The sequence below is a fragment of the Leucoraja erinacea genome, chromosome 1, assembly GCF_028641065.1.
Source record: "Leucoraja erinacea ecotype New England chromosome 1, Leri_hhj_1, whole genome shotgun sequence".
Classification (NCBI taxonomy): Eukaryota; Metazoa; Chordata; class Chondrichthyes; order Rajiformes; family Rajidae; genus Leucoraja; species Leucoraja erinaceus.
Window position 1 is genome coordinate 169,986,330 of NC_073377.1, and position 14,583 is coordinate 170,000,912.

At 41.3% G+C, this 14,583-nt stretch overlaps 1 protein-coding gene across 2 annotated transcripts in view; it reads right to left on the minus strand.

Annotated features, from left to right (window-relative positions):
• Positions 1-12,418: 12,418 nt before the first annotated feature.
• LOC129704685 (microsomal glutathione S-transferase 2-like) overlaps positions 12,419-14,583 on the minus strand; it is a 42,644-nt gene continuing 40,479 nt past the window's right edge. Inside the window, exons 4-5 of one of the 2 annotated variants that reach the window (XM_055647981.1) lie at positions 14,355-14,436; positions 12,419-12,661 (exon numbers count right to left, since the gene is read on the minus strand). In XM_055647981.1, coding sequence (XP_055503956.1) covers positions 12,526-12,661; positions 14,355-14,436 — 218 coding nt within the window. In that variant the 3' untranslated portion in view covers positions 12,419-12,525. The remainder of the gene's footprint in view (positions 12,662-14,354; positions 14,437-14,583) is intronic. The other variant, XM_055647988.1, reaches the window with a different exon arrangement.

Genomic DNA, 14,583 nt, shown 5'->3' on the forward strand with positions numbered 1-14,583 from the left:
CCCATGGCTAGTGGAGGTTTTGTTTCTCCAAAGCAGATTTCAAGTGTATATTAATACCAAAACCCAGGCATATAAGCTGCTAGCATTTGAGTAAGATCCTTCTCCTTGATCAAGAGAATAAAAAACACAGAGCATTTAACAAAATGGGAAGTCTTCAGATTTACAAATAGACTTGTCAAAACTCACAATTTGCATTGTATGTCCTTGTAAACAATGAGCTCATCTACAACATTACTTTATCTTTGAAAGACTCTGTGTATTCTCTCCTAAATACATACCCAAAATTCTTACAACCTCATGTTTGAACTCCTTAAATTATTGAAATTAGATGTTCTCCCCTGCCACAGCGATGAAATGGCCCTGATGAAAATCACTTATCAAAATCTTTGTGACTGTGACATTGGTAAACTATCCTGCCTCACTTTCCCAAGCTGTCTACAACCCTTGACTTGGTCTACAATGTGACGTTTCTCCTGCAGGTCTTCACTGTTATCCAGATCCATGAGCTGTTCTCACCAGTTCTCTCTTATCTAAGCAGTCAGGGTCAGAAAAACATCTGCGATGGATTTTCACTTCTACTTTGCATCCCCAAATCTATCCTATTTATTACCCCAAGGCTGCTCTTTGACAATATTATCAATAACTGCAACATAAAGGATTAATCTGCATATCAGTGACATTTTTATGATTCCTCAACCATCTGTAATTTGTGACATTGCTTGTTCAACATCCAGTAATGGTTAAGCACAAAGATCTTTGAACTAAATATTGGGAAAACTGAAACCACTGTGTTTGATGCAGTTGGGGACTCAAGAATGCCACAAACTCCATTGTCCACCTCCCAACTCCATCCTCTCCCTGGAAAGTGAAACAGACCACTTGCAACAATGATCTTCAGATGAACCTCTAACCACATAAACACTGCATCAATGGATCTCCCTACTTTCACCACTGGAACATCACCCTTGATGCTGCCAGTATCTCTTCTCCTTTGGTATTGCAAACCTATTGTGCCACATCCAATGCTCCCCTCACACCATAAATCAGAGTGCATCCAAAACTTTGCTGCCAGTCACTTGTAACACACCCTGACTATAAATCCTCGACGTACATTGTTTCCTCAGTTTTAAAATACTTATTCTAATTTTTGAATCCTTCAGTGACTTTATCCCTCCATATCCTAGTGTCTCCTCCAACTCTGGAAATGTTTGGGATTTCTACTCTCCTCATACCTCTTGCAAATCATCATCCTAATCACTCTTATCAGTTATGTGCAGTCATGCAATGCCATCATTTGGAAATCTACCCTAAAACCCTTACACTTTGTGACATCCATCCAACACAATCAGGCTTTGGTGCATCTGTTCAAATACAATAATATTTGTTGATTAATTTCACCATGCAGGTTAAGAAGTTTTGCTTTATTAAAACAACTATGTAAATGCAAATTGTTATTTGTAATTTATCTCCATTTTGTTGCCAATTCCTGTGTATACAATTTTGACTATTCATTTATTTGGAATGTTCAGTTTATCGTGCTAAGAAATATGCAAGTGATTCTTCACACATGTATTCAATGGGTATTTCTACATGCACTAACAATGTTTGAAACGTACATTGTAATATAAAAAAAATCGTTAATTTGGAAAACCACTTTATACAATATTTCCAGCTGATATATAATGGAATGATGTTGCATACTGATTTTGTTAAGTGTATTTTTTTATTTATTAGTTACCTCCTGTTACAATCAAAGCAATCCAGGTATCCTGCTCTATGTTTTTCAGTATTTGCAGGTATGAAAATAGAAATTAGTTGTTACAATTCATTTGATTCGCTGTATTGGAATTGCATCTTGCGGATAATTGAATAAGGTTAATTTGATTTTTCTTGTCAGAAATCTCGAAGTGGCTGTAAGAGGCGAATTTTTGGAAAGTTAGAAATGGGAGTAGTTTGTGTTTGTATTAATGACATGCTCGTGATTCTAATTCGTCGTCTGCTAAACTCATCTCAACGGTGGCAACAACTAACAGAAGAAAACGAAGGGGAGGGTATACACAAAAAGCTGGAGTAACTCAACGGAACAGCTGGTATCTCTGGAGAGAAGAATGGGTGACATTTCAGGCCGAGACACTTCAGACAGGAGAAGAAGGGTCTCGCCCCGAAACGTCACCCATTCCTTCTCTCCAGAGATGCTGCCTGTCCCGCTGAGTTACTCCAGCATTTTGTGTCTCTCTTCGGTTTAAACCAGCATCTGCAGTTCCTTTCTACACAAAAAGGAAAGGGAGTTTGTGCGTTCTCCCTGTGACTGAGAGGGTTTTCTCCGGGTGCTCCGGTTTCTTCCCGCGCTCCAAATATGTGCAGGTTTGTTGGTCAATGACTTGTGTAAATTGTCCCTAGCGTGCAGAACAGAACTAGTATATAGGCGATCGTGGTCGGTGTGGACTCGGTTGGCCGAAGGATCTATTTCCACACTATATCTCTAAAACTAAAACCTCTTCAATTATAAATGCCCTGTAGATCAGACAGTGCCTGTGGAGAGTGAAAAAATGAGCAATTACTAAGAGATGACAGCAACAAACAATCTGCTGGAGGAATTCACCAGGTTGAGCAGCATCTGGGAGTGGGGTGAAACTGTTAATGTTGTGGGTTAGAATCCTGAATCAGGATTACAGATGGATAACCCCACAGTAAAAATGGCCAGTTCTGACACACTTACAGTTGTCGATTGTATTATTGGGTTTACAAATGCTGCATTGTGCCCAGACAGAAGACATGCTGATCTGCCAGAAATCACAGTTGCTACTCCACCTCTCTTTTCCTTTTTTCTAATCCTCTGGGAATGAAGGACATGCCTATCCTGACCTGCTGGGCAAGTCTTCCTGCTCTGCCACACCCCCTATTCTGTTTTATCTATGTGCTTTTGTCCAGGCTCTCACTCTGGAACTGCTCCCATTCATTCATTGACCAGGTGTTTATCCTCATGGCCAGAGCCATCCCCTCTCCTATTTACCCCACCTATATAGAATGGATGTGGAGAGGACTCTTGCAGTAGTGGGTAAGTCTGTAATTATATATAGTTTTTCCGCTGATTAACTTGGGACAAAAGCTTTTCTCTGTACCTCGGTACATGTGACAATAAACTATACTAGACTCAACTAAAATTAACAAAACTAATATAGGACCAGAAGGCACAGCCTCAGAATAAAAGGATATGCCTTTAGAATGAAGATGAGGAGGGATTTCTTTAGCCAGAGGGTGGTGAATCTGTAGAATTAATTGTCACAGAGGCGGTGGAGGCTGTCATTGGATGTTTTTAAACCAGAGATTGATAGGTTCTAGATTAGTAAGGGTGTCTCAAAGGTTATGTAGAGAAGGCAGGAGAATGGGGTTGAGAGGGAAGTAGATGAGCCATATTGAGTGGCAGAGCAGACTCAATGGACTGAATGGATCCATGGTCTTATGGTCAGTTTGCCAAGTCTCCTTTTCAGTTCTGAAACGATAACTTTGCTTCCATTCCCAGAGATATGGCCTGATCTGCTGAATATAATCAAGGCCATTAATAAGACAACAATAAATCAAGCCAAACATTTGGGTTTATTTCAAGGGAGAAGGATTCGAATGAATGGAGATGTTAAACATGCAACAACTTTATTTAAATCACATTTGGAATATTATTTACAGTTTTAATTACAAGATCCTAGATTAGATATATTGGTATCTTCAGCCGAGACATGATGAAACATGTTCAAGAAACAAAGGAGAAAAGATTTTACGACGTCCTATGCTGAAGGAATATTTTACAGCCATCCCTCACCTCCCCCCCCCCCCCCCCCCCCCCCCCCCCCCCCCCCGGACCAACCCAGGTATGGGTGGTCCCTTACATACTGCTCCCCAACTTGATCCCATCCAAGCCTATACTGTCCACTCACTCGTAACACCAGAGTTGTCATCCATGGTTTGTTTCTGTTTGACCCTCCAAGGCAACTTACACCAGAGTTGTCATGCATGGTTTGTTTCTGTTCGACCCTCCAAGGCAACTTACAAGATGGTATCAGTGGAACAATGAACAGTTTGTGAACTCACTTCCCATGCCCCTGCGTTCCGTGATCGGTTCGGGAAGCGGGTCACGGCAGCCTCGCCACAAGGTAGCGGAAGGGTGAGAGCTGGAGGAGATAATGGTACGGTCATAGTTGTGGGTTGTGGCAATGGTGGAGGTTCTACAGCAGTCAGGTGAGTGAGAGGCAACAGGGACAAACTATAGGCCAGGGAGCTGCATGGAGAAATTACTGGAGAAGATTTGTAGGGTCAGGAAAAGCATTGGGGAATGTTAGCATGGGTCTGTCTCACACAACAAGGAGTACACAACATTGGGGAATGTTAGCATGGGTCTGTCTCACACAACAAGGAGTACACACATTGAACATTGAATTCTACATTTTTGGGTAACTCACGTCTGTCCTTTTTTCTCCTCCTATCCATCTTCACACACCCCCTTCTTCCCACCATAACTCCCTTGTCATTCTGTTTCTTTCCCATCCTCCCACCTACATCTGCCCATCACCTCCCACACCCCACACCCCTCTCTCTCTCTCCCTCTCTCTCTGGTGTTACCACCTGCCATCATTCCTCCCGGCTTGTTGCCACTTCACCTTCCCTTTTTATCAATGTGTTTTGCGTACTTTCGGGACAAAATCAACTAATGGACATCTGTAAAAAGGGAACACATTTGTTACCTGACGATAGCTCGTACACTTCAAGGAAAGATGAATACGTGCTGGAAAGGGCATGGAAATAAGGCACAGTAGGGTGGCACAACTTGTAGAGCTGCTGCCTCACAGTGCCAGAGACCTCAGTTCAATCCTGATCTCAGGTGTTGTTTACGTGTAGTTTGCATGTTCTCCCTGTGACCATGTGGCTTGGTATCTATGGTCGGCAAAGATACGGTGGGCCAAAGGGCCTGTTTCCATGCTGTAATTCTAAACTAAACTAAAGCGTCAATTAATTATATAAATTGGTTTGGAATGCATATTATTTTAATTCTCCATTGTGAACCTTAACAAAGGGCTAGGGTCTGGGTCTGTTTGGAAATGAGGAATTGAGAAGAGTTACTAATACAATGCTCAGATCTGTTATTCATGTACAGTCAAGAAGGAAGTGGGTGTCTGGGTAGCAACGTTGCCTTCCTTCCTCCCTTTATGGTTCTACTTAGTAGCAAAGAGTAGGAGTGAACGGGTCCTTTTCAGAATGGCTGGCAGTGGCGAGTGGAGTGCCGCAAGGCTCGGTGTTGGGGCCGCAACTGTTTACCGTATATATTAATGATTTGGAAGAGGGAATTAGGAGCAACACTAGCAGGTTTGCGAATGACACAAAGCTGGGTGGCAGTGTGAACTGTGAAGAGATTGTTAGGAGGTTGCAGGGTGACCTGGACAGGTTGAGTGAGTCGGCAGATGCGTGGCAGATGCAGTATAATATAGATAAATGTGAGGTTATCCACTTTGGCGGCAAAAACAAGGGGGCAGATTATTATCTCAATGGGGTTAGGTTAGGTAAGGTGGAGGTGCAGAGAGACCTGGGTGTCCTTGTACACCAGTCACTGTAAGTTGGCGTGCAGGTACAGCAGGCAGTGATGAAAGCTAATGGAATGTTGGCCTTCATAACAAGTGGATTTCAGTTATCGGAGTAAAGAGGTTCTTCTGCAGTTGTATAGGGCTCTGGTGAGACCACATCTGGAGTATTGTGTACAGTTTTGGTCTCCTAATTTGAGGAAGGACATCCTTGTGATTGAGGCAGTGCAGCGTAGGTTCACAAGCTTGATCCCTGGGATGGCGGGACTGTCATACGAGGAAAGATTGAAAAGACTAGGCTTGTATTCACTGGAGTTTAGAAGGAGGGGGAATCTTATAGAAACATATAAAATTATAAAAGGACTGGACAAGCTAGATGCAGGAAAATGTTCCCAATGTTGGGCGAGTCCAGAACCAGGGGCCACAGTCTTAGAATAAAGGGGAGGTCATTTAAGACGAAGGTGAGAAAAAACTTTTTCACCCAGAGAGTTGTGAATTTATGGAATTCCCTGCCACAGAGGGCAGTGGAGACCAAGTCACTGGATGGATTTAAGAGAGAGTTAGATAGAGCTCTAGGGGCTAGTGGAATCAAGGGATATGGGGAGAAAGCAGGCACAGGTTATTGACAGGGGACGATCAGCCATTATCTCAATTAATTTTTAAAAAGGGAGGGAGAGAGAAAACGGGGAATTACAGACCAGTCAGTCTAACGTCGGTAGTGGGGAAACTGCTAGAGTCGGTTATTAAAGATGGGATAGCAGCACATTTGGAAAGTGGTGAAATCATTGGACAAAGTCAGCATGGATTTATGAAAGGTAAATCATGTCTGACGAATCTTATAGAATTCTTCGAGGATGTAGCTAGTAGAGTGGATGAGGGAGAACCAGTGGATGTGTTATATCTAGACTTTCAGAAGGCTTTCGACAAGGTCCCACATAAGTGATTAGTATACAAACTTAAAGCACACGGTATTGGGGGTTGAGTATTGATGTGGATAGAGAACTGGCTGGCAGACAGGAAGCAAAGAGTAGGAGTAAACGGGTCCTTTTCACAATGGCAGGCAGTGACTAGTGGGGTACCGCAAGGATCAGTTCTGGGACCCCAGCTATTTACAATATATATTAATGATTTGGACGAGGGAATTGAATGCAACATCTCCAAATTTGCGGATGACACGAAGCTGGGGGGCAGTGTTAGCTGTGAGGAGGATGTTAGGAGGCTGCAAGGTGACTTGGATAGGCTGGGTGAGTGGGCAAATGCATGGCAGATGCAGTATAATGTGGATAAATGTGAGGTTATCCATTTTGGTGGCAAAAACAGGAAAGTAGACTATTATCTAAATGGTGGCCGATTAGGAAAGGGGGAGATGCAACGAGACCTGGGTGTCATGGTACACCAGTCATTAAAAGTAGGCATGCAGGTGCAGCAGGATTTGAGTATAGGAGCAGGGAGGTTCTGCTGCAGTTGTACAGGGTCATCGCACCAAAGCTTCATTTGTTCTCCACAGATATCCTTGATCTGCTGAGGGCTCCTAGTTTATTTTCTGTCTTTGTTTCAGATTTCCAACATTTTCTTTGCTTTTCAATCCCTGTCTTATTTTAATGTAACTCATGTTTTTCTCTCTCTCCTCAGGTGTCGGGAGATTAACAGGATCCCCCACCATTTTAGATTCCCACCAGCTGTTCTCTTCCCCACCTCACAGTTCCTGCAGAAGCGCAAGGTATCTGAAAATAGACACAAAGTGCCGGTGTAAGTCAGCGGGTCAGGCAGCATCTCTGGAGAAAAAAGGTGGATGATGTTTCATGTCAGGATTCTTCTTCAGACTGAAAGTAAAAGGGAGGGAACTGGAGGAAGGAAAAGGCCAGAACAAACCTGGATGGGCAACAGATAACCAAGGAAGGGTTGAGCCCATTGTGGCTCTATGGAAGGGGTGGTAATGAAGGGATACAAGGATGCAAACAGTGCAACTAGTAGGCCAACTAGGGTGAGTTATATGAAGGGTCCCCATCCAAAGCATCACCTATCCACGTTCACCAGGGATGTTGCCTGACCTGCTGGGTAACTGCAGCATTTTGTGTGTGTCTCCAGCAGAACTTTTGCCTTCCTTCCTCTGCCCTCACGCTATTCACAATTCCTTCAAACAAATTAGCTGCCATTAACAATCCTTCAGCAGCTTTTGGTGCTATCCCCGTGAATCTACCAATCTGTGCCATGCATCAACACTGGGTTTCCACACAATTAAAGACGTTTGATTTTTTTCTCCACCTCTACAAATTAAAATATGTCTGCTTTCTAAATCTGTCACTGCTCTGAATTCACATGTCACTGATCTTATCGAACATAGAACAGTTCAGCGCAAGAACAGGCCCTTCCGTCCACAATGTCTATGCTGAACATTATGCAAGACCACCTCTTATTAGCAATGTTACAACATTTTGAGATTTTAAAAATCAAGTCTGCAATTTATCCCATCAGATAAAGCATAAAAATAAGTTTAATTTGACACATAATTCACTTTCATATCTTCAGTATTAAAAAAGTTATGGCCATTTTCATACTTGGAAATTAGCATCTTGTTCCCTATTGTTTTTCCATTGACTTTACACAAAAGCTGTGATCGAGGACAGTCAAAAGCCCATAACTTTCTTAAAAATTACGAGAACCGAATGAAATTTTCAGTTATTATAGATTGAAGCATTCTGAAACAAATATGAAACATCTTACTTGGATGACCTGAAATTAAAGCACATAATTAGTTAATTACCTAATTGTAGTCAATTGACCGTTGTGACGAAATAGTAATAAACACCCAGACTGCCTTGAAAATTCAAAAATGTGATATTCTCAAGATCAGAACTTTAATATTATTATATTATATGCTGTAAATCCGTAACAGGTAGGTAAATAAATTACAATTTCTAGCAATAGACCAAGTCTTTATGGAGAAGATCAGCTCCTAGCTGGTACATTGGTATATCATAATCAGTAGCATCATCATATTCCTCAGATTGTAACCAATAAACAACTCTGTACACCTTGTTTTTCCTCAACTTTTCAATTTTTGCTCTTCAAACCACGCATGACATGCTTTTCTGCCCACTACTTTCCCATTAACAATGTCCTGTAGATCATCACATTTGGAGTAGTCCAAATTTGGATAATCTCTGCGAATGCTGTCTAAATCAGTCTCTTTTGCTGGGCATTTGGATTGACAATTTTGCATTTCTTCTTCGGAGAAATCTGTTTAAAATGTAAAGGAAAAAAACCCTGAACAGCATTAACAGAAACAAGTTATTATTTGCAGTTTTAGAAAAAAGGTAGAAATTATAAAGTTAAACGCTAAAACAAATAGTAAATACCCAACAAAAAATTCAGTTTCATCTAATCAATTAAATTCATCTAATCAATTAAATTCATCTAAATTCAATTACTAGATCTAAACATCTATTCATTTCTTAAGAAAAGGATATTTTTTTTTAAATAGCCAAAGTATCCAAATAACAAACAAATGCCATTCACACAAGAATTCACAATATAACATGACTTTTAAATCTCACTGTCATGAATTTATATGCCAGATGGAAGGAATTTAATGTTTAATTTCCATAAATTAATCTGGAAACATCCACTCTCTATATAATCAAAATGACTATTTATTGCACAATACATGTGACTAAAACAGTTGTGGTTATTTAGTATAAAATATTAATAATGGATAGGCAATAACACAAAATATAGACGATTTAGATCCTCATGACATGATCGTCCAAATAAAATGAGGGTTTAAATCATCTTGCGAGTGGGCGTTTCTGGAATGTGATTGATTGGAACGTTGCTGTTGCCATGAATTTAAACCCCATATCGGCAGGCAAAGACACTGCCGGTTCGTACGGGGCCCAAATAACATTTTTGCGTCGTAAAATTTGATTAAAGCCGCCCCAAGATCAAGATTATATGTGAAATAAACGACTTACCTTTTATTTTGTCCTGATATTACGATCCATCACGTTGTAGGCGTTGAGGGCGTTCGAAGTCGCCTTTTATTTTAATCCAACTATTAAATTGTCCAGCGATTTTTAAATTTTTTAAAACTGGGAACGGAAGTCCGATCGATTTTTCTTCATCGACTAGCAGCTGGAGGAAATCCCTCTCCGACAAGCGATACAAACCTGCACTTTAATCCCCCCCCCCCCCCCCCTCAAAGGCGTCAAAGTCACGTACACGGCCATTGGCAGAACTGCAGCCGCTGAAGGTAGGTTTGGTAATGTCACTACTCTTATCTACCTGTATTAATCCATATCTGCATATACATATACTTATCCAAAAGTCTCTTAAATGCCACTGTCGTATCTGTATCAACCCCGGCAGCGTGTTCCAGGCGCTCATCACCTTCTGTGTTAAAAAGTTGCACTTCAGAACCTCTTTAAACTTTGCTCCTCTCACCTTAAAGGCTTGCCCTCTGGTATTTGATTTTTCCATCCTGAGAACAAGGTTCAGATTGTCTACCCAAACAATGTATCTCATAATTTTACATACTTCAATCAGGTCTCCCTGCAGCCTCTGGCGTTCCAGAGATGTAAATACTGTGTGTACTTAAGCTCCATTCCTGAATCTGACACTGACACTAAGAGAAAACAATCCAAGTCTGTCCAACCTCTTCTTGTAGCCAGAAATGTACTTCCCCCTGCATTATGTACATCTGGCAAAAACATTCTGGCCCAACGTGCCAAAAACCCACTCTACCTGTGATGCCCTTTCAAGGAACAAAGCCTTCGGTGTAACCGAAAAGCTCCGAAAACCGTCCATTTTTTCCAGATGTCGTCTGCGCACCAAAGCTCGCGTTTGGCGCCAAACTTGATGACGGTGCATGCAGTACTTCAAACCCAATGTTCTATAATGTTCCTCCCTGGAGACCGGGAGCATTATGTACATCTGTACTAAAAATCCTCCCCTACTGAGGCGGGGGAGAATGCCAACGGGTCGCTGTGCAAAAACCTTCTGCGGGCGGCGCCAGTTGTACTCCGACCCCAGCAACTCCAAATCCAGCGCGGCCCGCGGCCCGGACGCCCCAGCTCCGCAAATGTCGGGAGTCTGGGAAACCAGCGGGGAGCAGGCAATGCTACCGGGTCGCCGTGCCGGAGCGCTGTTCAAGGAACTCGCGGAGCGTATGGGATTTGTACTCCTGCCGGGGTTGGAGCTCCTCTGCTCAAATCTGACATCCGCGGTTGGGGTCGCCGACCAGGTGTAGGGGACTTGAATTAAAGTTTTCACCCCGACTCCACCACCACCACATTTCCCTCCATCTCTAACATTTATTTTCCCCTGCAGCAGCTCCAGACTTTTCAATACCTTTAATCTACGCTAAAATCTTCCATTCTGAAATCCGAAAATGTCCGAAATCCGACAAGTGTCTGGTCCCAAGATACGGATAAAAGGTTGTGCACCTGTACTTGTACTCCTAGAATCCTCTGCTCATCTGACATGGGGTATTCTGATTGTATTTGATATTTCCGCCATCTCCATTTTTCCCCTGCTTTTATACTTTAATGTAAAATAAAATGTGTTCTGTTTAAACTTTATGAACAAATTAATACAAATTTCAGATGGAGGCAAATATGTATTTAAGCTACAATCCAGAATCTGAGCAAGTAATGGAAGGTTTAAGCACAGAATACAGCCAGACACTTCAACACGACAGATAAAAATGCAACAATATTAGAGGCGAGATGTTAAATTAAGCACTTGTTTGCCTGTTCGAGTTGATGTAAATAATCCCAAGGCACCATTCATCGAGGAAAGAAGCATTGTCCAGACCAATATTCTTTCCTCCATTAAATCCTAGGGGGAATAACAAAACAAACCACATATTTCTATTGTCTATGCAATATTGCTCTGAGCAAAACTTGTGTGCAGCAGCAATGGGAGTGCTTCAGAAATAAATTAATTCATCTGAAGCACTTAGGGACATTCTGAGGATGCGGTAAACTGCTGTAAAATGCAACTTAGTTTTCTTGCCCTCCTCTTATCCAAGTTTTCTTTTTGTTGATGGAACCAAGAGATTAGCATCTTAGAAGGACGTATCCAGCTGGGTACTTGCAGAGGGTAGAATAAGCAATGGTCTAGTGAGTAGGAGTAATGAGTGCCTGGCTTGGAATAGCTCTGAGACAGAAGAATTCAAGAACACAGCACAAGACAATAGGAGCTTCAAGCCTGCCTAGTTGTTTAATATGATCATGGCTGATTAATGCTGGCCTTAACTTATCATCACAAGAAAACAAGCCCCACTCCAGGCAGCTGGTGGCAGGCAGAAACAGACCAGTTGGTATCCAGGGAGGAAATCAAAATCGACTTTGTTGCAACTCCTCTTGGAATAAAAGATTAGGAGGAAAATCATCAGGTCACAGCAGTGCCCTCCTTCCTCACAATAATCTCACGTGAGACGTGATCTATGACAGGACAATGGGCAGCACTGAAGATGGCAGAGACTCCAATCAGCACCTGGTCCAATGTGTGACAGAGAGAAATATATATTGTCTAAAAATCACAGCAAGGACAAAAGATATTGATCTGAAATATGTGTTTTTTTGGGGTAAGTTTAAGTTGAGTTTAGTTTGTTTGCACATGTACTACTGAGGTACAGGGAACATCTTTTGTACTTGGTATATCGACAATAACAGAGAGATGTTTTCATGTAGTGAAGTTAAATTGATGCTAAATTACGTTACCCCAACCACCCAAATGCAAATAACAACATTCACAAGTGAAACAAGGCTAGGTAGCATTGGTGTAATGTGCCACAAGAAGTAGACAAAACAAAGAGATGATATTCAATAATTGACTGAATACTTGAGGCCAGTTTAAATGTTTTATTTTGCATATATGCAAATTACAGATATTCACAAAATACCGCATTGAATGTATGACATGCTGCAAGCCTTTTGGGTCAACTACGCACACATTACAAAAACATTTTTATGATCTTTTTACCAAGGTTAAAATCAAAATAGTTGTCACACATGGAGTTTGTGATTCCCCCAATGCTCAGACTTGTTAATATCAGTAACATCGCTATACCAATCCTGAATCCAGGCAGCCTGAAAATAGAAATAGAAATGAGAAGGAAATAACACAATTGTCTCATTCCAATTTAATTTTAAATATACTTTATCTTTTCAGAATCCATGTTTCCCTATTACCATCTGACATTGGCTCGGTGTACAAGTGTCCCATTTACTGTGTAGGAAGGAACTGCAGATGCTGGTTTACACCGAAGAAAGACACAAAATGCTGGAGTAACTTAACGGGACAGGCAGTATCTCTGGATAGAAGGAATGGGTGACGTCGAGACCCTTCGCCAGTCTCTACACATTTACTGTTGTTTAGCTGAATACAACCTAATCTTCCTCACTGCTACAATGCAAACAACGAGCAAAAAACAACAAAGTTTCCCTTAACATTACTGACAACTGTTGCAACATTTATTCTATGGACATTCGGTGAGAATATCAGATTAGAAAAGTCGGCAGATAGTCTCTAGCCATGCAAAGTAAGTGATATTGTGCCAGAAAGGAGCACATTAATGTCAAATGTCAGCCTTGGTTAAAGGGTGGAAAGTTATGGCACTTTGGACCCTACCTGAGCCCTGAAGTCATAAACTAGACTGACACTCCAGGGCAACACAGTACAAGTACTGCAGTCTAGGAAGTGCCATCTATCAGGTGAAATGCCAAGAACTACAGGACCACAGTGACACAGCTGTAGGGTTTGATCATGACCACGTGAGCTTTCTCTGGGTGCTCGCCTTTCCTTCCACACTCCAAAGCTGTAAGCTTCTGTAAATTGTAAAGTTGTCCCTAGTGTGTAGGATATAATACTAACATACAGGGTTATTGTTGGTCGGTGCAGACTCGGTGGGAAGTAGGTCCTGTTTCCACACTGTCTAAACCCAACCAGCCACTGAATTGGATGCAAAGAACCTACCGAATTATCCTAGCATCTTATCGACAAAGTAACTAAAAAATAAATAATCTGGTTATTAATTTCATTGCTTTATTTCTCACGTTATAATAGTGATCAATGGTCAGGAGTGTGATGGAATATTCTCTGCTTGCTTGGGCAAGTTTAATCAAGTAATTCAAAACCAGACAAAGCAATCTGCTTGATTGGCACCTCACCAATCACCTTAAACATTCACTACTTCCAGCTCACATTGGCTTCAGTGCCATTGACAAAATACATTGCAATTGCTTGCCAACATTTTCTCAACAGCAGCTATCAGATCCATGTGCGTTTCTACCAAGAAACATCCAGCCAGTAGGGAGATGTATTCACTGCCACCTCCAAATTCCCATGTCACACCCTATCTATCTAGAATTGGAAACGTATCACTTCTTGATCCTTCATGATCACTGTCTTAAAGTCCCAGGGTTTTCCACCTACGAGCACTGTGAGAGTATTTTATCCACAGTCTGTAGCAGATCAAAAAGATGCCTCACAATACTTTCCCAAGAGCATTTTCAGATGATACGATGCAATAGAACTTCATTCATCCCCAGAGGGAAATTGATCTGCCAACAGTCGTAACACACAAGGCACACAAAAACAAAATTAAAATTAAATTAAAAGTGAAAAAAAAGACAAATAAAAAGAACTGAATGTAGGTTTTGCCAGCAATTCCCCCATCTCATGACTAAATAATATACAATATACCCGCCTTCTCAATTGGATAGTTGGTGTACAATATGGGGAGACCTTTGAGAGGGTGTGAGAAGTCTAGCATGTTCATACCTTCTCTTTGTTGATTCTGCATACCCATTAAAGTACATCAGCCGACTAAATAGATAGGCAAGACCAACCACTGAGGCAATTTCTGAATGCAAAGACAAAACATATTCATTTTATTTTACAAGAAAGTCATCCATTTAAAGTCAACATAAATGATCAATTATGAAAGATGCATTGTTGGAATACATGAACAAAATTTATACTTTGCATTTTTGAGAAATATTTAATAATC